This window comes from Eulemur rufifrons, chromosome 7, assembly GCF_041146395.1.
Source record: "Eulemur rufifrons isolate Redbay chromosome 7, OSU_ERuf_1, whole genome shotgun sequence".
Lineage (NCBI taxonomy): Eukaryota > Metazoa > Chordata > Mammalia > Primates > Lemuridae > Eulemur > Eulemur rufifrons.
This window is the reverse complement of record NC_090989.1, coordinates 187,306,702-187,328,912: the sequence shown is the minus strand read 5'-3', so window position 1 is coordinate 187,328,912 and position 22,211 is coordinate 187,306,702. Positions and strand designations below refer to the sequence as shown.

At 52.7% G+C, this 22,211-nt stretch overlaps 1 protein-coding gene across 1 annotated transcript; it reads right to left on the bottom strand.

Moving 5' to 3' along the window:
* Nucleotides 1-6,924: 6,924 nt before the first annotated feature.
* CAV3 (caveolin 3) lies at nucleotides 6,925-18,001 on the bottom strand. Its single transcript, XM_069473847.1, has 2 exons — nucleotides 17,817-18,001; nucleotides 6,925-7,274 (listed from the first exon to the last, which is right to left on the bottom strand). Exons 1-2 carry the CDS (start codon nucleotides 17,928-17,930, stop codon nucleotides 6,933-6,935), a joined length of 456 nt encoding a protein of 151 aa, XP_069329948.1. The 5' UTR covers nucleotides 17,931-18,001; the 3' UTR covers nucleotides 6,925-6,932.
* Between the last annotated feature and the right edge of the window lie 4,210 nt (nucleotides 18,002-22,211).

Sequence of the window (22,211 nt, the reverse complement as noted above, 5' to 3'; positions counted from 1 at the left end):
CCAGTGGCCTGGGCTAGGGCTGCCCCCTGAGGCGCGGGTTGTGCTGACTTGGATGGTCCGCTCCTTGGTGGCGCTGTATGTGTATAAGTTACCCATCAGTTTGTGTCCCTCCGAACCTGGGGGTGGCTTAAGTAGAGTGGGCAGTGGTCTCTGTGGTGGAAGATATAGACGACTCAGCTAGCACATAATCCCCCGGGGTCCCCTGGGCTCCCACACATACTTCTGTCTACCTGTGACCCCGCTGCTACCCTGGGCAATGGGTGGGTTATTTTTTCTCCCTGGACCTGCAATGTCACTTCACTGTCTTTTTACTCCTTTATTCTGGGATCTTGTGAAAGGTGGTAAAATAAGATTGGTGACCAATTGGGTCAGGAATCCCAGTATTCTGGGCTTGGGGTAAGGAATGGGAATGGGATCTCTGCGGGGGAGGGTGGCGCCTTTGCCTTTGAGTAGGCAAATCCTAGTGCCCTTGGGGACCAGCTTGTCGGAGGGTAGCCCTAGGAGCTGGGGATTATCCTATAAGACCATCTGGCACAGGGAGCCAATTAGAAGACAGATTGTTTAAGAAGCTATTGTTTAAGAAGCATTTGGAAAAGAAAAAGAAATGAAAAGCATCCAGATTAGAAAGGAAGAAGTAAAACTATTTGCAGATGACATGGTTTTACATATGGAAAATCCTAGGGAATTCACACACGCGCGCACACACACACACACACACCCGTATTGGAACTAATAAACAAGTTCAGCAAAGTTGCAGGATGGAAGATCAATATACGAAAGTCAATTGTATTTCTTTACACTAGTAATGAACAATATGAGAATGAAATTAAGAAATAATTCCACTTAAAATAACATCAGAAAGGATAAATAGGAAAAAAATATAACAAAAGAAGTCCAAGACTTGTACCCTGAAAACTACAACATATTATTGAAAGAAATGAAAGAAGACTTAAATAGAAAGGCATCCTGTGTCCATGGATCAGAGACTTAATATTATTTGGACAGCAATACTACCCTAATTGATTCAATGCAATCCTTGTTAAAATCCTAGCTGGCTTCTTTGCAGAAATGGATAGGCTGATCCTACAATTTGTGAGGAAATGCAAGGGATCCAGAATAGCCAATAAACCTTGAAAAAGAACAAGGTTGGTGGATTCATACTTCCTGATTTCAAAACTTACTATAAGGCCATGATAATCAAAACAGTGTTGTACTGGCTCAAGGATAGAGATCCAGAGCAGTGGAATAGAATAAAGCGTCAGATACAAACACTTAACGTATATGGTCAGTTGAGTTTTGACAAGGGCACCAAGACGACTCACTTGGGGAAAGAGAAGTCTTTTCAGCGGTTGGTGCTGGGACAACTGGACATGCACATGCCAAATAGTGACGTTAAACTTCACTTCCCTCACACCATATGCAAGGATGAACTCAAAATGCATCAAAGACCTAAATGTAAGAGCTAAAACTAAAACCCTGAGAGGGAAACATAGGCATAAATCTTTGTGACCCTAAGTTAGGCAATGGCTTCTTAGATATGACACCAAAGACACAAACAAGCAAAGTAAAAATAGATCAATTAGATGTAATCAAAATATAAAGCTTTTGTGATTCAAAGGATGCTATCAGGAAAATGAAAAGACAACCCACATAATGGGAAAAGATGTTTGCGAATCATATGTCTAATAAGAGACTTGTCTCCAGAATATATAAATAACTCTTACAATGATAAAAAGAAAAATAAACCAATTAAAAATGGGCAAAAGATTTAAATAGACATTTTTCCAAAGATGATATACAAATGGCCAACAAGCACATGCAGAGATGCTCAACATAATTCTCTAGGAAATGCAAACTGAAATCACGAGGAGAGTGCACTTCACACCCACTAGGAGGACTGAAATAGAACAGATGGGCAATAGCGGGTAGCGGTGAGGATGCAGAGAAACTGGAAACCTCACACAGTGCTGGTGGGAAGGTAACCAGTACAGCCCTTCCTCAAATCATTAAATACGGAATTACCATGTGACCCAGAATTGCCACTCCTGAGTATTTACCCAAGACAAATGAAAACGTACATATACACAAAAACATGCAAGCTGATGTCCATAGCACTATTGTTTATAATGGCCCCAAGGTAGAAACAACCCCGATGTCGAGCAACTGATGAGTGGGAAACAAAATGTGTTAGAACCATGTGGTGGAACATTATTCAGCTATAAGGAGAAATGAAGCACTGACACGTGCTACAACATGGACGAACCTTGAAAACATGCTCAGCGAGAAGCCAGTTGCAAAAGGCCACGTACTGTCTGATCCCATTTATACGAAATGTCCCGAACAGATGAATCTTTAGAGACAGAATATAGATTATGTGTTTGCCGGGGCCTGGGGGCTGTTGGAAATGGGGAATGACTACTAAGGGTATGGGGTTTCTTTTTTGGGGGATGAAAATATTCTGGAATCAGTGGTGATGGTGCACAATTTTGAGAATACTAAGAAACACTGAATTGTACACTTAAAAATAAAAAAAAAATGTTTAACAGGTGCATTCCGAGAAAACTAGCTTGATGGATGAATTCCTTGGAATCTCTTACCTCCCAGAGCTTTAGTGTCTCTCTGACTCACCACTTCAGAGGGATCCTGTGGTTTTCTTGCTCAGTCTTTCTGCAAGAGACGGCGTTCCCATTTTGGCAACAGTAACAGCAGTGACGCTGCCCCGTCTCGCTCTAGCAAAGGCACACGTGCTCCCCTGAGCGGCAGACTGTTACGTTTTGTTTAGAATAGCATTCGCCAAGGGTCTCGGAGTCCTTCTTACCTGGTAAACCTGCTCCCAAACGTCCTCTCAGCCTTGAGGGTAGGACACAACTGTGTCTAAGAAATATCTTCAGTCGTTAAATACAGGACACTATTGATCAGAGGTTTTCTGTCAGGGACCGGCCAGTTCAGTACACTCTGGGGCACCTTTTAAATTTCCAGACACATTTTTGGACTTCTTGCGATACAGCAGGAGCACTTCTCAAAAGCCACGGGTCCACTTTCTCTCTTTAGAGCACAGCTTCTTCCTCCATACTACAGTAGACACACACACACACACACACACACACACGAATGAGCTAGCATGGTCTAGATGTTCTGGGAGGACAGGGATTTGCACTGAACTTAGTGAAGGTCTTTGGTGTTAACAGGAGACTGAAGCCCGTATCATTTTTGGACTTGGAGGCTTTGCACGGTGTTGCTGGGACATGCACTTATAGCATCAACGCTGGCCGGTCCTTGCTCTCTGGGAAGCTAACAGGATGCTGGTTAGGGGCCTCCACGCCCATGTACTGGACCACTAGGGCCCTCTGGGTGCAAATGCAGCAGTGGTGGGGTGTGCTAGCATCTGTGCCAAGCTGCTCACGAGCCAGAGATGCCCCGGTCTCTGCTGCTCTCAGGGAAGTTGCCATCCTAGCAGCCAACAGAGGCCACTAGGGATCAAGGGGACAGCAACTCACATTAGCTTTTCTGACCAGGGCACAGCCTTCTTGGGAACCCTGGAGTTGTGAGGTTCTTGGGCCATCAGAACTGACTGGGACACTTCTATCATTCTCTTCAGGTGAAAGCTTTGGCTGGTACCTTGGGTCCCATCATGGCACAGGAGTCTGTTTTATGGCAAATACATGACATGTGATTTCAACAGCACCACTAGATACATGCCCCTCGCCTCTCCAGCCCCTGCTTGGGAATATTTCACTGTTCCTTAGACTCTCCCCAACCGCAGCCTAGTAGAATGAATGAGTGCAGGGTCCACAACGCTACCTAGAGCTCAGTGGCTCCTGGCCTCCTCCCCGGACCCCACGCCAGCCGTCCTTCCCTACAGTTCCAGACGCGGTTGCAAACCATACACATGGCTGGAGGTGCCCATAATTGGAGCATGCAGATGTTCTTCTGGAATGTCTCATTGTTCTGATCATCAAAGGTGACTGTAGACTCTGAGCCTTGTTTCTTTAGGCCCTGGGAAACAGCTCTGTCGCATACTTTGGTCTCCTTTTGGAGTGAGCGTGTGTTGCCGCTGCAGGAAACACAAGGGGCAACGCAGGCTGTCTTTTATGAAGATCTTGGTTTGAAAGTGCTTCACCTTTTTTGTATTCAGTTGCATGAAACACCGCTCAACACAAAATGTGAACGCCTTGATTTTGTTCTACGGTGGCGACTGCGGTGCCCCGTGCACTGTGCCCATGGGCGAATGATGTGGCATCAGGAGGTGTCGCTTCGTTAGCTGCCTGGTACCAGGTGCACCTAAGAGCCATTTTTTCCACATTGCTTTGCCCTCGTCCCTCCCAACAACAGCGACCGTATCTGGTGGCTCGTAGAGTCCTCCCGTTGCCCCACAGGGCTTCAGAGCTGTCTGCTTGGTTGTGATGGAGGCATAGGAACTATGGCAGGGGCAAGAGGGGGACCTGGTCCCCTCCCCTGTAGTCACAGGTGTGCTCATTTGTCCGAGTTGCGTGGGAAGATGCTCTAAGACCCAGGAGCAAACTTTTTGTGTGATAGTTTGGAACCCGCTATGTGCCGTGGTCCAATTCCGCTGATAATAGGATTCTAGACCGTTACCTTGGAGGGCACTTGCGGGCCACCTGCAGAATCACAAATGGGTTTGTGTTAAAATGCAGATTCCTGGGCCCCACTATTGAGGCAGACTTGGGAGCTGGAGCCCCAGAACCTGCCTTTTCCCCGGGGGTCCCTGGAGACCCTTGTGGAGCGTGTGAGAGGGACCGGGGCTCCACCCTCCTGCCCTGGGCCCGTGCGCGTCACACCCCCAGTGTGCTTCCCTGCGGGCCGCTTCTCAAGGGGACTCCCAGAGGGAGGAGAACTCCTCGCACGTCTGCGCATCTCAAATGTGTGTCCTGTCTCCAGTTCTGTGAACTTCATGGGTACTTGAGCACCTGCATGCTCTGCCCTTAGAGAGAAAGAGCGAGCTTGGAAAACGGGAGTGGTAGTCAAATCCACCCGTGGCAGACACCAAGAGGGTGAACATCTCCGTATAGTCCAAGATTCCAAGTCTGAAACGATGGCCTAATGGTTTCAAGAGATGTTTGAAAAGGCAGCCCCTTCAAGGGGGACCTGAGTAACGCCAGCCTGGATCCTTTCCAGCAGGAGGAGCCTGGGCCCCGAGAGTCCACTCGAGAACGTGGAAGAGCCGGAGAGAGCACAGGCAGGGGGCTGAGGCCACAGGGCTAGCGCTGGCCTGCTGGGTGCCCTTTGTCAAGTCTGCTGACCTCTCTGGGCTGTAACTTTCTCTTCTGCAAAAACAAGGGATGAGTGATGAAGTGTTTAGGGGTAAAATGTGCTGATGCCTGCGATGAAATTTAAAATGAGTAAAGAAAGACGAGATTGTGGACAGAGGGGTGGATAGACTGATGAAGACGGGAGAAGGCAGGAGTAGGAAAATGTGAACCGTAGAGCCCAGATGTAAATATAGTTGTTCACCGCAAACCTTTTCAGCTTTCTCTGTGTTTGAAAGTTACATAAAACTTTAGAAAAAACCCAAACAGGTAAAATTTTAGAGCTGAAATGGACATTAGAGGTCGTCTTATGGATGAGCATAAACTGTGGCAGAGAAGGAGCAGAAGCAGAACTAGGACCAGGGTGGGCCGTGTCTTGCTCCCAATGCAGGTGTGGCCCGTCCACCACACTGCCCCCCAAGACCACTGGGCTATGGCCTTGATGGAGATGGTGCTTCTGAAAACCTGAAAAGTGCTGTGGACCCTTAATTATAAGAGACTTAAATGGGTGTTGCATGAAAAGAAAACAAGAGAAAAGGTCAGATAGGATTGAGAGTACTGGTCTAAACAGGTTTCTCTGCTGCAGGACTTGTCAGAGCCTTTAATGTGCCAATGTCCATTGAAAATCTCTGAGAGAAATATACAGTATTTCTAAATCAATTTGACCACAGATGCTAACCTGCCCCCCTTTTTAGTGAGGACTAAATTCTGGATAGCACACTTGGGAAAGGCAGCCCTTTCCCGATGTAAGAGTGCTTGCTGGGTTGTTGTGTGTGTGTGTCTCGGAGGAGGGGGGGGGTGGCACATGCCCCTTTCTAGTGCTCTTTGTCTCCATGGCCAGTCCACACGCGCACACGTTAGACCTTAGGGCTGAAAGCATACACGTGCCAAGTGGCAGTGCTGGGCACGGCAGGGGCTCGGTGTCTGGTGAGCCAAAGGGGAGGTTCAGGGAGGTTTGCACCCAGGCCCTGCCCTCCGTGGTACCCGGGGAGGGTCACGGCCTCTGCCAGCACAGGGCTGTTTTCCTCCGTTGGGGCCCATTAGCTGGCTCGGAGGCAACAGAAGTCGTTTGGACGTAATCTCCCAAGGAACGTGGGGCGCAGATTCCCAAAACAAGTCGAATCCCAGGGAAAAACAGACTGTGGCCTGGGCCTTGGGTTTGACCAAGTGAAGAGGCAACTAGCTTTCCGGGTTTCTGTTTCTCAGGACAGTGAAACGTGTTTTTGTAGCTGATGAGGACACATACCAACCTTCCAGACACAAACAAAACACAGCGTTCCGCAAATGCAGCCGAAACCCTTTATTGGAGCCACCCGTCTAACGGCAACAGTCACTGGCCGCCTCCTGGGTGGGCGTGCACAGGTCACCCGGGTCGGGGACCGAGTGCTGGCTGATGCTGTTACAGTACAGGCGAATGCAAAGACTTGCAATAGCTGCCTCGGAGCGAACGATCTTCCCTCACGCCGCCCTGGGGGCGCCATGTTGGGGCCGGGGCCTCTGGATGGGTTGTGTGTGCTTTCTGGCTTTCCTACGCCGTGAGCTCCTTCTTGGGGGAAAACTGAGCAGTCCCTAAAGAGATTGAGCTCCGCGGTGGCCCTGTGGAGCAGCAGCGGGGCCCAGCCTGGCCCCACGTCCCTGCCCCGCCGCCCCCAGCGTCCCCTGGCTTTAGACTTCCTTCCGCAGCATGACCTTGATGCTGCTGCACATCTGGCCCAGGGCGGCGAAGAGCGGGTTGCAGAAGGTGCGGATGCAGAGCGAGTAGATGTGGCTGATGCACTGGATCTCGATCAGGTAGCTCTTGATGCAGGGCACCACCGCCCAGATGTGGCAGAAGGAGATGCAGGCGAACAGGAAGCCCCAGAGCAGGGCCAGCGGGACGCCCAGCAGCGTGGACAGCAGGCGGTAGCACCAGTACTTGGACACGGTGAAGGTGGTGTAGCTCACCTTCCACACGCCGTCGAAGCTGTAGGTGCCCACGGGCTCCGCGATCACGTCTTCGAAATCCACCTGCAGGGGCAGGATGGGGAATCCTCAACTCACATTCTCCACCCACTTCCCAGAACCTCCTGGACGGCTTGTTACACCCTGGCAGCTGGGTCCCACCCCTGGGACTCTGGCCCTGCAGGTCTGGGTGGGGCCCGAGGCTCTGCATTTCTAACAGGTTCCCCAGTGATGCCCTGGTCCCTGGGCCACGCTGGACAGCACGTCAGAGACCCTGTCCAACCCCTCACCTTATGGATGGACAAACAGCCCCGGGAAGTCGAGCGATGTGCTTAAAGCCAGCAGTAAGTTAGAGGCGGCGCCGGAGCCACGGCTCTCAAATCCTCTTCCTGATCCTAAGGCTGTTAGACAGTCACACCCACCCTGCAAAGACTTACTGAGCACCCGTGGGTAGGACGGTGGACAGGACAGGTCCTGCCCTCACAGGGTTCACGGCAGGCAGTCCTGCTACAGTGAAAGTGTCAGTTAAGGGGAGAACAAGGCCCGTGTGCACCTCTGCGCCCCAGAGGTCAAAGAGACCTGGGGTTAAAGAAACTTCCGGGAAGAAGGGACATCTAGCTCAGGGGTACCTGAAGGCGGCCAGGTGGAGCGGGCTGTGGGCCGGGAAAGTGATCAGGGCAGAAGCAGTGACTGCCAAGAGCTGATGGGAGAGACAGCGTGGGCTCAGGGACACGCAGGTGCTTCTGGAAGGCCGAGTGCTAGCCCGGAGTGGCCAGGGCGAGGCTGGAGAGGGGAGCCTGGCCGGCTCCAGTGAACGTGCCCTTGAAAGCTTTTGCACGGGTGGCAGCTCAGTTAGATCTGGGTTTCGAGCAGCTTGTTCTGGCTGTTGCAGTTGGGGTGGTGGCAGGGCTGGGAGGGAGGACGGGTGTGGGGGACCAGCTGGGAGCCGCTGTGGACGGCGCCTGGTCCAGGGTGGTGGTGGTGAGACGGGGAGAGGTGCACGGGTCTGGGAGCTATTCTGGCACCTGGCAAAGAGGGCCATGCGGTCCCCAGGATGGACCTCCCTGGCCAGTAAGGGTACCTGGCGTCTGAGCGTGGCTGAGCCGGCCTGGAGGACCTGGTGGAGGAGGCCGACTTTGTTACACCCGAGTCCCGCAGTGACCTCAGGCCGCCCTCTCCCCTCCCCAGCCTGCCCGTCCCGTCCCTCCTTTGCCACTGGGAGGAAGGTGGGTGCCCAGTTCACACTCTGGTTCCCACGTCCCACGGATGCAGCGACTGAAGCCCCATTTGGGAAGTGGGAAAAAATAATCAGTGGACTTTTAGAAAAAGGTTGCTTTTGGCCACGTCACATACCTAACCTTTCTGGAGCCCCTGCTGTGCAGCAAGCGTCACCATGGCTGCCCGCTCACAGGCAGCGCCACGTGGCGTCCCTCAGCCTGAGCTGTCTCATCTGTGAGATGGACGCAGTGACACCCCCAGTGGGGTTATGCGGATGGAAGGACGAAGGCTTGGAAATCACCTGGACAACTGAAAAGCACCGAACAAACGCCGGGGCGCAGTGACTGTCTCCCCGTGGTCATCCCCGGCAGGGGCTTGGCGCAGGAGGGCGCGGAGCTCTTGGCTGTGCTCAGCAAGCGTGGAAATGCCTAAACCGTCCGAGACGTCTCCCTTCTAGCCGAGCCCCTGGGCCATTTCAGTGAAAGGTGGTTGGATGGCGCAGGGACGAATCAGACCCACGGCAGGGGCCGGCGCGGGGGCCACGGGGCCAGAGCTCAAACAATCTCCTGGGGGTCCCTTTCCCACTCTGGTTGTGGGGAGGGGGCCCTCTCTTCTATGTGCATAGTTATTACTGAAATTACTTTTCATTATAAAAAACATAGCCACAGCATGGAAAATCAATAGAAAAAAGAAAACAGAAAAGTCTCCAGACTGTATTTCTCTAATACTCAGGATGCCGCATTGGTGCCTTTCTTTCCCTTTGGAGGGTTAAGGGGCCTGCCGGTTGAGGTGTCCTGACCTCTGTGGCCTGCCCACCCCGTCGGGGCGACGCCCAGCCTGTCCCTGCTGCCTCGCAGCCTGGCTCCTGGCGACACTGTGTGGCCTCAGGAACTGTTGCCGGGTGGCCTCCCTGCCTTTGTCCCAGCAGACCCTCTCCCTTCTTCCTCTCCTGCTCAGGGCCTGGTGCTCCTCCTTCTTGCAGCTGTTCCTTAGAATGGGGCCTCCCCACGCACAGATCACCCAGTCCTGCCCGCTCACCCTGCCGGCGGGTGGAGGCCCTGGCTGGGGCCCTCACGGGGTCCGGGCTGAATCTAGGTGTCCTGTCTCTAAGCCAGTGCTCTTCCTGCTGCCCCAGCTGGGGTCAGACCCCGAGGCAGATGCTGGCTGTGCTGTGGCTGTCCCCTCCCAGGTCTGGGCCTTGTCAGCCGGAGAGCTGCCCCAGGGCAGGGCCACCCAGCCAGCTCTAAGAGCCGGCAATTTCTCCAGCCCCGTGGCAGCCCCACTGCTTTTCCCTTTATCCTAGAATATTCCTCCATTCATTAATTATTTGTGGCTGTCCTCTCAGAGGCAGCAGATTTAGAGGACAGCCCTGGCTCCGAAGTCACACCATTGAGGTTTGAATCCAGTGTGGCTCCTTATGGGGGCTGAACTTGAGCAAATAACTTAGCTTTTCTGTGCCTCATTTTCCTAGCTTTGTCTCCTTAATTAATTTCATCGTCTCAGGTCACCGGAGGATGAAATAAATTAAGATGGAAATATTCCGAACACTGGCTCAGAGTACCTGGCTAACACCTGCCAGCTGTTGCTGCTAGTTTTTGCAGCGTGCTGCCTCAACAGGAAGCCAGAGTCCCCAAGGCGGGCTGCATGTACCAGTGCAGTTGCTGGCCAGATGAGTGACTTTGCAGATCGATCACTCAGCCTCTTTGAGCTTCATTTACTCATCTGTAAAATGGGATTGCTATGAGGAATAGGGTTAGTTTTTCTTCCATTTATTCATCCATCCATCCATGCCCCACCATCTGTCCATCAGTCCACCTACCCATCCATCACCCATCCATCCATCAAATCCACTCATCCAAACAAATACCCATTGGGCGCTCACTTTGTGCTGGGCACACCAGCTCTTGGGCAGGGCTCAGCACAATACGTGGCACGTGGTAGGTGCTCAGGGATGGCCGTCATTTGTTCATATGCTCTGAAGTTCCTATGAAAATAGGTCTCAGAAACCCCGTTGACACCAGCTCGTTCTCCAGCCCACCTAGTTACAAATGTGCGTATGCAGGTGTCAGTCCTGATAAGTCAGGCTGATAAGATGGATGGAGTCCTCCTTCCACTCTTTTTCTGCTTACCGTAATAATCCCAGCCCCACCCATCTCTATGTTGTGTCTTTTAATTATTATTATTATTTTTTTTTTTTTTGAGGAAACCATTGGTGCTGATACTGGAGTGATTTCCGGGGATTGCCTTCGGGCGCTGTGCGGGGTGACTGCTCTGTTCTGTGAGTAGGAACCGTGCTGTCCGAGGGCTGGGCAGGGCCGGGAGGAGGCAGCTGTTCCCCTAACTCGGATCTGAGCATCGAGAGAGCTTTGGCCACGTGTGCTGCTTTGGGGAGATATTTATAAGATCCGGCTCAGGCAGCTCCAGGCAGCCGTGCCAGTGTATCAGAAGCACACAGTGACTTCATTTCTTAATTCGTTTCCAGAAGTAGAGGGGACATGGCTTTTCCTTGCAGGGTGGTGGGCTGGGGGCTGCTCCCACTGGCTGAGCCCCAGGGTGCGGTGCCACTGGAAAAAGGGGCCGGAGGGTGGGGAGGGGGGATGATGGCTGCTCATTTGTTAGTGTCCCCTTCTCCCGCTTATTTATTTTTGGAACAGTGAGAGAGCCAGTAGATTAACTCGAACCAGCCAGCGCAGCCCCCGCAGTGTCTGAGAGGCGGGGATGGTGCCGGGCAGCAGGGCCGGGCGGTGCCTGAGGATGCGTGGGGGCCAGGAGCCACCGCCTGTCAGAAATACGTCCCCGAGTCCCGCATGACTCAGTCCTTGGGCATCCAGGGCCCTGGACAATTCAGATAGGATGTCTGTGGGCAGGGAAATAGCTCTGGCAGGGGATAGGCAGACGGCTCCAGTCTGCACTTGCCCACTGCATTACTGTGTGATTTGGGGCTTGGTGCTGTCCTTCTCTGGGCTTCCAGTTGGTTTTATTTTCTCTCACAACTCTATACAGAGAGGATTGGGCTAAGATTCCTAGTGACACGGACTTAGCTTTGGAGTTGGAAGACCCAAGCAAGTGGCTTAGCTTTGCTGGGTCCCAGTTTCCCTGCCTGCTGCCTTGCTACTTACAGGGTGGTCTGCAGTCAGCGGTCCCCTTCACCACCCCCTCAAGGTAATTACAGAAGTTGAGAGTGAGCACCTAGAAACTTTCGTAGAAATTTGATGCAGTAATTTTATGTCTATTGAATCCAATAATAAAAATTGGAGCTTAGATCTGCATGCCTGTTTTTCATTTTATTTCTCTAGTAATTAATTTTTATTGTATTTGTAATAGTATTGGTGTACAACAGATTGGCATAATAATAATAAAACCGGCCCTTTATCCAGGTAGTGTGAGAAGCATTGGCCCATAAAATAGGAAGCTAAAATGAGGTGATAGCTGCAAAAACAGCTTAAAAATGGCAAAGCTTTGCTTCTTTTGTAATGATTGGTAATGACAGTAATAGAGGATTGCCATAGTAATACCCACAGTGCATTTGGCCCTTGTGGGTGTCAGTTTCAGGCCGTGTATATTACATCTGTTATTTCACGAGGCAAGTAAGTCAGCCTGACGTCAAACCGTGTGTCTGAATCCCCTCTGCAGTCTCCTCACGCAGGGTCATCAGGGGTCATGCACCGCAGCAGGAGCCGAGGCACAGAGCACAGCACAGGCCGGATCTGCTGCTGGGAGGAGGTGGCCGGGCGTTATCTGGAGCCTGGGGTCGAGAGCATTCTAAAGAGGGGACCTAGTGCACCTGGGCTGGAACAGAAAGGGACCTGGGTTCACGTGAAGGAGCTGGGAAGAGACCGAGGTAATAGACGGCTGCGAGGAAAGAGAGAGGACCTGCCAGAAGAGCCCGTCAGCATCTGTGAGCTCCCCTTGCCCTGCGGCTCCACCCTCCCCACCTTCTCTCCTGCCGCTCAGACTCCGCCCTCAGGAAGGCTGGTGCAGTTCAGAATGGGGAGTGGTAGAAATACCCTGGGTGAGCGCTAGGCCTGGCTGCGTACCAGCTTCCAGTGGGAGGTTAGCTGGTCTCCAAAGACGACCTTCGTTAGTCTCAGCGTCTGTGTCCTGGGGTAGGCTCATCCCATTGTGAGTCTGCGCTTACCCTGTGACTTGCTTTCACCATCAGAATGTGGTGGAAAGGATGCTGGGCCAGTTCCAGAACTAAACTTAAACAGACCTGGCAGCTTCTGCTTTTGGGGGCCCTGAGACCCCATGTGTGAAGTCCACTTTTATACCCTGCTCTGGAGACCAGTGAAGTTAGAAATCCACTGCTGTATGTGCTCTAGAGACTGGTGGAGAGGCCATGTGAATGGGGAGGCCTGAAACTATGTGCAGATAGTCATCCCAGCGTCCCAGCTGAACCCTGCCTTCCAGCTACCTCTGCCAATATCCCAGCCATGTGAGTGAGCCATCCTGGGTGTCCCAGCTCAGTAGCGCCCCAGGTGATTGCAGCCCCAGCTGCCATCTGACTGCAGCTGCATGAGAGGCCCCCAGTGAGACCAGTAGAACCACCCAGCTGAGCCCTGTCAACCCACAGAACTATGAGAGATCATAGAATGGTTGTTGCTTTAAGCCATCAAGTTTTGGGATGATTTGTTACACAGCAATTTATAACTGACAGACACAGTGTGTCTTTAGGAAACATAAGTGATAACTCTGGACTCCAGGTCTGTCTGCTATAGGCTGAGAGGGACTTGTTTGCTGGCAATCTGACATGTTTGAACGTGGGACTCTCTGCTCAAACATGGAAGTGCAAAATATTCAGCAGCTCAGCCAGATAAGAACTTATGGTGGCAGAGACAAGGAATCTGCATTTTAACAAGTTCCCTAAGAAAGTGGACCACATTTTGAGAAAGTCTAGATCACCTGATACTCAGAAGTCCCCATGACACCAAGTCATAATACCTTTGTGTGTATTAATCTGACATGGCCCTTCTTAGAGGTCATTGACAGAGGGCAAGACATTTCCAAAAGGAAGGAATTGACAATGTGGAATAATAACTGGTGGGTCGGCTGACCCTCCATGATTCAGCCTTAACCTGTCTTTCCTGCCTTCTCTCCCACAAATCCCCTTTCAGATGCTCTGTCCTAATCCCACCCAACAGTTCATTCTGCTGCAGACAGAGTAGAAAAGAGGTTTCGTCTATTGTGCCAGGTTTGACTAGCTGATGGGGCATGGCTTCCTGGGAGAGTGCCATGATCCATTAGTAATGTCTGCCGTGAACACAGGCAGGGGCAGTGGCAGTATCCACTGCTCGCATTTGCAGCTCTGCCCCACATCCTTCCCAGTGCTGTGAAAAGCCTCTGCACCTTTGCTTATTCTGTTTCTTCTTGGAAAGCCTTGTTCCTCTGTCTCACATTTGTAATTTTTCTCATTTTTATTATGCACCTTGCACCTCCCCGTAAAGCTGGATCCTGGTTTTCCCAGATGAAAGGAATTTCTTCCTCCCCTAACCTCCCGTGACACCTCATCTGGCATTAACTTATGGTATTTAGCACTGTATTCTGTATATTTTCATTATTCTAGTCTTCCCTGTTAGGTTCGATTCTTGTTCCCGGGATGGGGGAGGGGTACCACATCACTTTCCTCTTTGTGCAACTAGGTGTCCCAGATGGGCCCAAACAAGGAGCGGGAGTTGGCAGAGCTGGGGGCTGCTGACCCCTCTGGGTGTGTGCCAGCCTGAGCGGATGGGCAGGAGGGCGTTTGTTTTTCTGAAAGCGGCAGCTGTGGGCGCAGGTGGGACCGGGACATCGCAGGTACGTTGGAGAAGCTGGGATGCTGTGTGTCTGTCGACTTGGAGCACCTGAGGCGAGAGGAGCTGAATCCAAAAGCCAGAGGACCTGTGTGACCCTCAGCTCAACCACCAGTGAGTGCTTCGGGGCCCCCTGCCTCCCTGTGGGCTGGGGTGGAGAGCGGGCTGCCGTGAGTCAGCCCTGAGCCCTCCGAAATAACTCGGGAGGACGCTGGGGCGGGGCTGGGTCCTGAGGCAGGCAGGGGCAGGGCTCCAGCCGTCCCAGCTCGGGTCTGGAGGGAGCGCGTGCTCAGGTGTACCTGCTGGCGAGTGGACAGCTGCAGGGACCTTTGGCAGACATTCCCATCGCCCAGCCTGGCGGGACTTGCACACAGCGGGTCTGTCCTGCTCATCACTGTGTGGTCGGGGACAGCACGGTGCCTGGCACACGGCAGGTGCTCCGTCATGATTTGTGGAGTCGATGTCAGCAAGGGGGGTGGGCGGCAAAGGGAATGGGGTGCGCCCTCCCCACTTCCTCAGCACCGACCTCCGTGACCTTCTTTCCACACGGCCACAGTGGGCTGGGCGGGGCGTACAGGGTTCTCCCTCCGCCTGTGGCACTCATTTTCCAGCCGAGGTTTCAGGGCAGCACCAAAACGTAGTGCTCCCCTCCTCGGGGTCAAACCCAGAGACGCAGGGGGTCTGTCCCCTGCTGTCCATCCTTGGCTTTTGTGTGTGAAACCTGAGCAGCCGGTGGTGAAGGGGACAGGGTCTCCCTCTTCTCCGCTCAACCTCTGTCTGTATCAGGCCCAGAGAGGGAAAGGGATTTTTCCAGAGTTACACAGCAAGCCTAGTGTCGGGGCCGAGACCAGAACCGGGGTCTCTGTGGCAGAGTCCCACCCCAGCATTCTTTCCACGTCATTCATTCTCGGCCCTGGGGAGCCTGCTGCCACCCGTGAGGCCACCAGACAGGTGCCACGCGGGACACTGCCAGGGCCTTCTGAGTCTTCCTCCCAGCCTCCCTCACTGCCTCTGCCTTCCTGTCCCTCCCGCTCGTCTTTTCCCCAGTCGAGGACAAAATCCAGGCGATGTGGGGGCTGCCCTGTTCAGACAGGCCCCCCGCCCCTCCCAGCCACGGTCGCCTCTCTCCTTTCTTCCTCTTCTTCATTCTTTAACAGACCGTGACACAGGCCTGACGTCTACTTGAACCTTTATGTGGTATTTATCTGACTATTTTATGATCCTTGTCCTGTAGGTCTAAACTTTTTCATCTCTCACTCATTGAAAACAAAAGAAAGAAAAAGTCAACTCCCCAAACCAGAGAATGTCCAAAAAATACCAAATAACGGTCTCCCCTGGTCAGAATTATCTGTGTCCTCTTTGGCCTCTGAGTGCTGTTTTTCTGGGGCTCAGGCCCCCAGCGGCTGCATAGAGCCACCACCGAGCCTCCCCCTCCGCGTCATGATCTGGGCCCCCCGAGAGCCCCTCTGCACTCCTCACCTGCTGTGGGGTCCCCTTCTCCATCCCCCTGCAGCCCGCCAGGGCCCACCAGGTGTCACCTGGGCATAACGCCGGCTCCTGGCTTAGTTCGCTTGTCCCCCAGACTGCAAGCCCCTCTTCAGCTCACGTTTGTCACACTCTTGCTGGGGACTATGGGAGACACTTTCCAACCCCTCATCTCATTTAATCCTCACACTGCGTTTCTGTTGCATAACTCTGCTCTGAGATTCATTTTCCTGGTGGAGGTAAATGATATTATCCCCATTTTACAGGTGGAAACTGAGGCTCAGAAAACCTATGTGCCTTGTACAGTGTTATTATTTTTAGGCAAAAGAGCCTGGATTTGAAATCAGGTCTGTTAAAGTCGAGTCTGGGACTATTCCTGCTAGATGACAGTGTAGAAACCCTGACTAATTACGTCTCACATTTCTATAGTGCTTTACAGCTTGCGAGGCTTGTCCCCTAATTCCCCACTGCAGCTGTCACACTGTGCCGAGATACATACCCTATCTCAACCACTAATGATTTCTAGAAATAGCACATATAGCATAATACGAGCTGTTATGGAGGAATGCCCCGAATAAAAGGGGGCCACAGAGGAGGGAGCAACTGATTGCCTGGAGGAGTCAGGGAAGGCTTCCTGGAGGAGGTGCCAGTTGCGTTGGGCCCTGAAGGCTGAACAGGAGGTGGGCACTCCTGGCAAAAGCACAGGGGTGTGTTCTGGTGGGTGGGCCGGCAGGTGGGAGCAGACAGGCAGAAGCAGCAGGTTGGGACCAGACTGTGTTAGGTTTGGAAAGCCACGAGGAGAGCTCAGGCTTATCCGGCTGGGGAGGTGTCCCCGAAGGGCCGCAGCACAGGACAGAACAGTCCTCAGCCACAGTCTACTCCCGTGGCTCTGAGCATCGAGCATTTGAAATGTGGCTAATGCAACTGAAGAATTCTAAAGTTTGTTTAATTTTAATTAAAATATAAAAAACTTGTACTCGATTCTGTTATTGGAAAACTTTTAAGACTGTTTGGAACAATTTGGGCATGTGAATTGATTTTCAACTGTAAACTGTATGAATTCTAAATACAGCACAGAACGAGTGTTTCTGATGAAAATGTGGCGTCCAAACAGAGGTACCGCAAGTGGAAGATACACACTGGGTTTTGAAGATGAAGAAAAACTGCAATAGTTCATGGATAATTGATTTATGTCGATATGTTGAAATAATACTATTTTAGATATGTATGGTTAAATAAAAATATCATGAAAATTAATTTCACCTGTCTGTTGTTTACTATTTTATGCGGCTACTAGAAAATTTAAAATTCCCTGGGGTGACGGTATCCCTGTTGGACGGCCCTGGGCCGATGCCGGCGTGCTCAGCAGGACCCGGGAGGCCCCGCGCCTGCCCCTCAGCGGCCCCTCCGGTAACTCTGATGCCGGTGGCTGGGACCTGCTCTGAGGAGCTCGGCTCTGAAAAGATCCCCCGGGTGCCCCGTGGAGGTCGGATTGAAGCGTGGGCCTGGGGGCAGCCGGGCTGCTGACATTGCCAGGCACGGAGAGAGGCACAACTTCGGGCAGTGGCCATGGGGAGACCCCCTGGAGGCCGGGTGACTCTCAGCACTCCCTTCCAGGGCCCCGGTGCCCTCTGAATGGCCTCTGCCCTGGCCTGGCCGCAGGACTCGGGGCAAAGGGGGACCTGAGGGAAGGGCCAGACACAGCCCCCAGCCTCGGGGGACAGATGCTGGGCAGTGGTCGCACCTCCAGGGGCTGCCAGCCTCTGGGGATTAACCCCACACTCGCCATGGAGACCGCAGAGAGGCCCCCTGGCACAGAAACGAGCCCAACTTGGCCACCTGTTCCTATGCCTCCCAGGACCAGGGCCAGGCGTGGATGGCAAGGGCCCCAGAGTAGTAAGGAGGAATTTTCTCTGTGACTTGCCTTCCCTGCCCTGATCAACGCTTGGGCAGTGCATATGTGGCTGTTTTTGCTCTTGGTTGTGGGAGATTCGGAGAAGACAGCGACAGGTCTCTTTTCCGGGGGGGAGGCCGCCTGTGCCTGCAGCAGGAACCCTCCCCTGCCGGGCACCCAGGCCTGACACCCTCGGGCTGCCGAGCTGCCCGCCGAGCCTACCTTGACTATGTCCTCGTTAATGTTCTTGGGGTCTCGGTTCACCAGGTCGATCTCCTTGAAGTGAATGTCCTTGACGATCTGGGCCTCCAGGTCTGTGTGCTCTTCAGCCATCATCGCAGAGCTGGGGACCCGCAGGAGGAGATCCGAGCAGTGTGGCCGGCTGGGGCTGAGCACTTGGGGCAGAGAGGCCAGTTCAGTGTCCCCAGACTTGTGTCCCTGCAGCTAAACAGGCCCCACCCAGCATGCCGGCTGACAGCTGTCCCACATAACTTCAGCCTGCCTCTGGCTAAAGCCTCCCGTGGCAGGCCTCCAAGCTAAAATTAAGACTGGAGCTCTTCTGGAAGGCTGAGCACTCCTTAAAGGGGGCTGCGCGGGGTGCCAGGCCTCAGGAGAGGGAGCAGAGGGCCTGTTGGCCCCTGCGTGTTACCGAGGTGGCTAGGCTGTCCCCGGGGGGCCCTGCAATCTGCCCCGCCGCTGTCGGCACTTGGGCTCCTCTGTGGAGCAGCTGTCCGAGGAGGGTGATGAGGTTGGCTCCAGCTCTGCTTCTGGCCAGCTGTATGACCTTGGGCACACTTTACCTCTCTGGGCCACCGTGTCCCCATCTGTAAAAAGGGGACAAGATAATGGTTGGGGCTCTCACGTTGTGGAGAGGAGGAGACGGGCTGGTGTGCAGGGACAGTTTTGGGAGCTGGAAATGCTGTCTGGCCTGGTTCCGGCCGGACTGTGAGCACCTGGCCCTGCTGTTTGGTGGCCTGGCGCAGGTCTGAGGTTGCCTCCTTTCTTGGGCTTTCCCGCGGAGGGGAGCTGATGGCCTGTGGCGTAGGTGTGGCTGGGGATGAGACTCCCACATGGGGTGTCCCCTCCTCTGCCTTCTTGATGCGTGAGCCCGCGCTGGGATTCGCCGGCGGAGGGCACGGGAAATGCATGCTTACACTGCCTCTGCCCTGCCCTGGTGACAGCTTCCTGTGGACACCTCTCGTAGACACCTGCTCAGTTTTCCTGTGCCCTCTTCTGTGTCAGTCGGCACATAGGCGCCAGCAGTGTGGAAAATGGCGATTCTGGATCCTCCCGGGCCAGGGCCTGGGCATCCATTCATCTGTCCATCTACTCATTCATTCAGAATTTGCTAACAGCTGGGCACAAACAGACCGGGAAGGCTCTGCCCTTGCTTTGAGAGCTCCCAGTCTAGGGGAACATCGATTAAAAAAATAAGTGATTATAATGCAATGTGGCAAGTGCTACAGATCAGAAATATTTTACAAAGGCCTTGCCTTGGAAGTCCATCGGGGGCAGTGGCTTACTCTGAGGGCACCAGGGTAGGCTTCCTGCAGGAGGTGGCTCTGCAGTTGGGTACTGAAGGACGAGCAGGAGCTGAGCACCTAGAACACTTCCGATTGCAGGACTGTAGACACGGAGGAGTGGTATAGGCTGGAACGCTGGGAAGCGTGGAGTGGCCGGAGCACGGGGTGTCTGGGGTTGAGGCTGAGGCAGGAGACACAGCTCAGCCTGGGCCTGGCTCTGAACTGTCCCCAATGTCACGCTAAAGAGTATGGATTTTCTCTAGCGGTACCAGAAAGCCATTAAAGGATGCAGACAGGAGAGGATCGTTACCAGATTTGTGTGTGAGGAAGCTCACTGGTGGCCAGGCAGAGGGAGGGTTGGAGCAGGGTGAAGTTTGAGGCAGGAAGGCTGATCAGGAAGCTGAAGGTAACAGCGGTGCTCTCAGTAATTATGTTTGGTGGCCAATGGTAAGGATGCAAAAATAATAGTGGCTTGAACAAGGTAGAGACTTTTTTCTCTCTCACTTTACACAAATAGGTTGTTTAGAACTACAATAGTGGCTCCATGGCATCACCAGGCATCTAGCCCCTCATCCTTCCATTCTGCTGGTCTCAAAGCCACCTCATAGGCACGTGATGGCTGCTGCTCCTCCAGCCATCATATCTGAGTCTCCACAAGAAGGAAGAGGAAGGGGCAGGGGCAGGAAAAGTCATCTGCCAGCTGAGGCAGCTGCATTAGAAAACCTTCCCAGAGATCCCACCCAACAACTTCTGTTTATAGCTCACTGGCTACCCCTCTTGGCAAAGGAGGATAGAAGTGTAGATTTTTAGGTGAGCACATTGTCAGCCTCCACAGTGTTACTAGGGATAAATGGTTAAGCAACTAGAAAACTCTGTTGCTAACTCTTTCAGGAGTTAACTGTTGTGCTGCTGTGGTTTTTTTCCCCCCCATTCCCCTGCCTGGGTCTCCAGGTCTCCCTAGTCCTAGGTACATGTATCTTCTCCTGCAAAGAGATTAGGACAAAGGAAGAATGTTGCTGCTTGTGTTTATGTGGGATGCAGCAGGGATCTGAGCCTGAGATTGAGCTTTGTCCACTGCAGGGCCAGATAGATCTGGTGAAAAGGTGGGCCTGCTCATGGCAGTACTGTCACAGGGCTGGAGAGCCCTGGAAGAAACTCATCCCAAAGGGGAAGTGATAGTAACAAGATGATAACAATGACTATGGAAGGTTGTATTTTCTAAAGATGGCTGCATCTGTGCTCTTACAACAGGATTGAAACTCATTCTACCAAGAGGTAGTGTCTCTATTCCTTCCCCAGCCAGCTTCCGGCCCTCTCCTCTGAGGACTCGTGCCCTCGGAACTCAGCCGCCATATTGTGAGGAAGCCCAACCAGCCCATGTGGAGAGACCTCCTGGGGAGGAACTGAGGCCCCAGCTGTCAGCACACGTCTCTGTCAGGGGTGAGAGCAATGACGCTTCCGATAATTCCAGGCCCCAGTCTTCAGGTCACCCCAACCTTCATGTTTTCCTGCTGAAGCTCAGACATCATGGAACAGAGACACTGTCCTCGCTGTGCCCTGTCTGAATATCCATGAACATAACAATTCTTTTTAATGTCATTGAATTTTCAGGTAGCTTGTTTCACAGTCATAGTCACTGGAACAAACGAGTGCTAATGGCCACAGCCACCACCGCTGGTTGAGACTCACTGCGTGCCTGGTTCCGTGCTAAGGCACCCTGGGTGTGCATAAGTTCGCCTATCTGTCACGTGACAGGGTCACTGCCTCTAGCTGGTGATCAGTGCTGAGTGCCAAACGAGTGGGACAGCTGATACACATTTTGAATGTCAGAGGAAGGAAATGCACTTCCGTTGGGCCAGAAGGATGATTGGATTCAGAGAGGCAGAGAGGGAAAGGCCAGACACCAGAGGCAGGGGAAGCGTCACCTCTCACTTCCTCACGACAGCCCTGGCCTGTGGCCTTACCACCCTGAACACGCCTGTCTCGCCTGATCGTGGAAGCTGAGCCGGTCGGGCCTGGTTAGTACTCGGATGGGAGACAGTCCTGCTTCCAAAGACGATGCTAGTGGAAGGCGCACTTGAGCCAGGGACGCTTCGCTAACCAGCTTTGTGCCTTTGTGTTCCCGCTACTCACGTGTGGATGGTAAAGCCTGCGCGTGCCCCTCACGTGAGAGTCTGCGCCCCACATGCAGTGGGAAAGGCTAAGGGGGCACCAGAGGGCCCGTGTACCCCCGGAAAATGTTAGGAAGAGAACCTGCAGAAAGACGAAACTTTCAATCAACCCGAGTGATGTGTCTAACAAGAAAACACAATTAAGGAGAGAGAGTGACTTTCCAAAGCCCATTTTGTGTCTGGGAGTTTATGGAGGACTTGGTGTCCTTATTTTAAAGGCATTTGTTGCTGTTGTTTGGCTTGCAAGGGAAAAGACAGAGAAAAAAATTGAAACTGGGATGTGCAGGAAGACATAAATTTGTGGAGCGCGAAAAGCGGAAGTAACTCGGAGGGAGGCGCAGCACCAGGGTCTGAAGACTCAGTGAGCTGTCAAATCCAGGGCTACCGTTAACCAGCGAGATTCATCCCGCATGCAGACGTTTCCAAGGCGGGGAAGGCCAGAACAATGAGCAAGAAAGGACACTTTTTTGTTTTTCCTAAGAGTTTTATATGTAAGCCAAGGGCTCCTATTTTCTTCATGACTTGGCTTTTGGGGTCTGCATTTAGAACACAAATTACAGCATGTTAGAGCTGGAAGAGACCCAGCTTTCCCATTTTACAGATAAAGAAACTGAAGGTCCAAAAAGTATTAATTAGTAGAAGGGAGAGCTTGGGATTTAGAGACAGAAGAACTGCCATGTGCCCATGAGCAGGGCATTCCTCTCCAAACTTAAGTTTGCTCACCTACGTAACGAGCATAACAGCACCATCTTTTCCTACCATCAGAGATTTTGGAGATTTTTGGAATGGGTTCCCCAAAAGACAATGTGATCTCAGAATGCATTAATAGAGATATACCATCTAGAATGATGGAGGTGACTGTTCTACCCAACTGTGCACTGGTTAGACTACGCTTGGAGCCTTCTTTAGTCTCCATGCTTTAA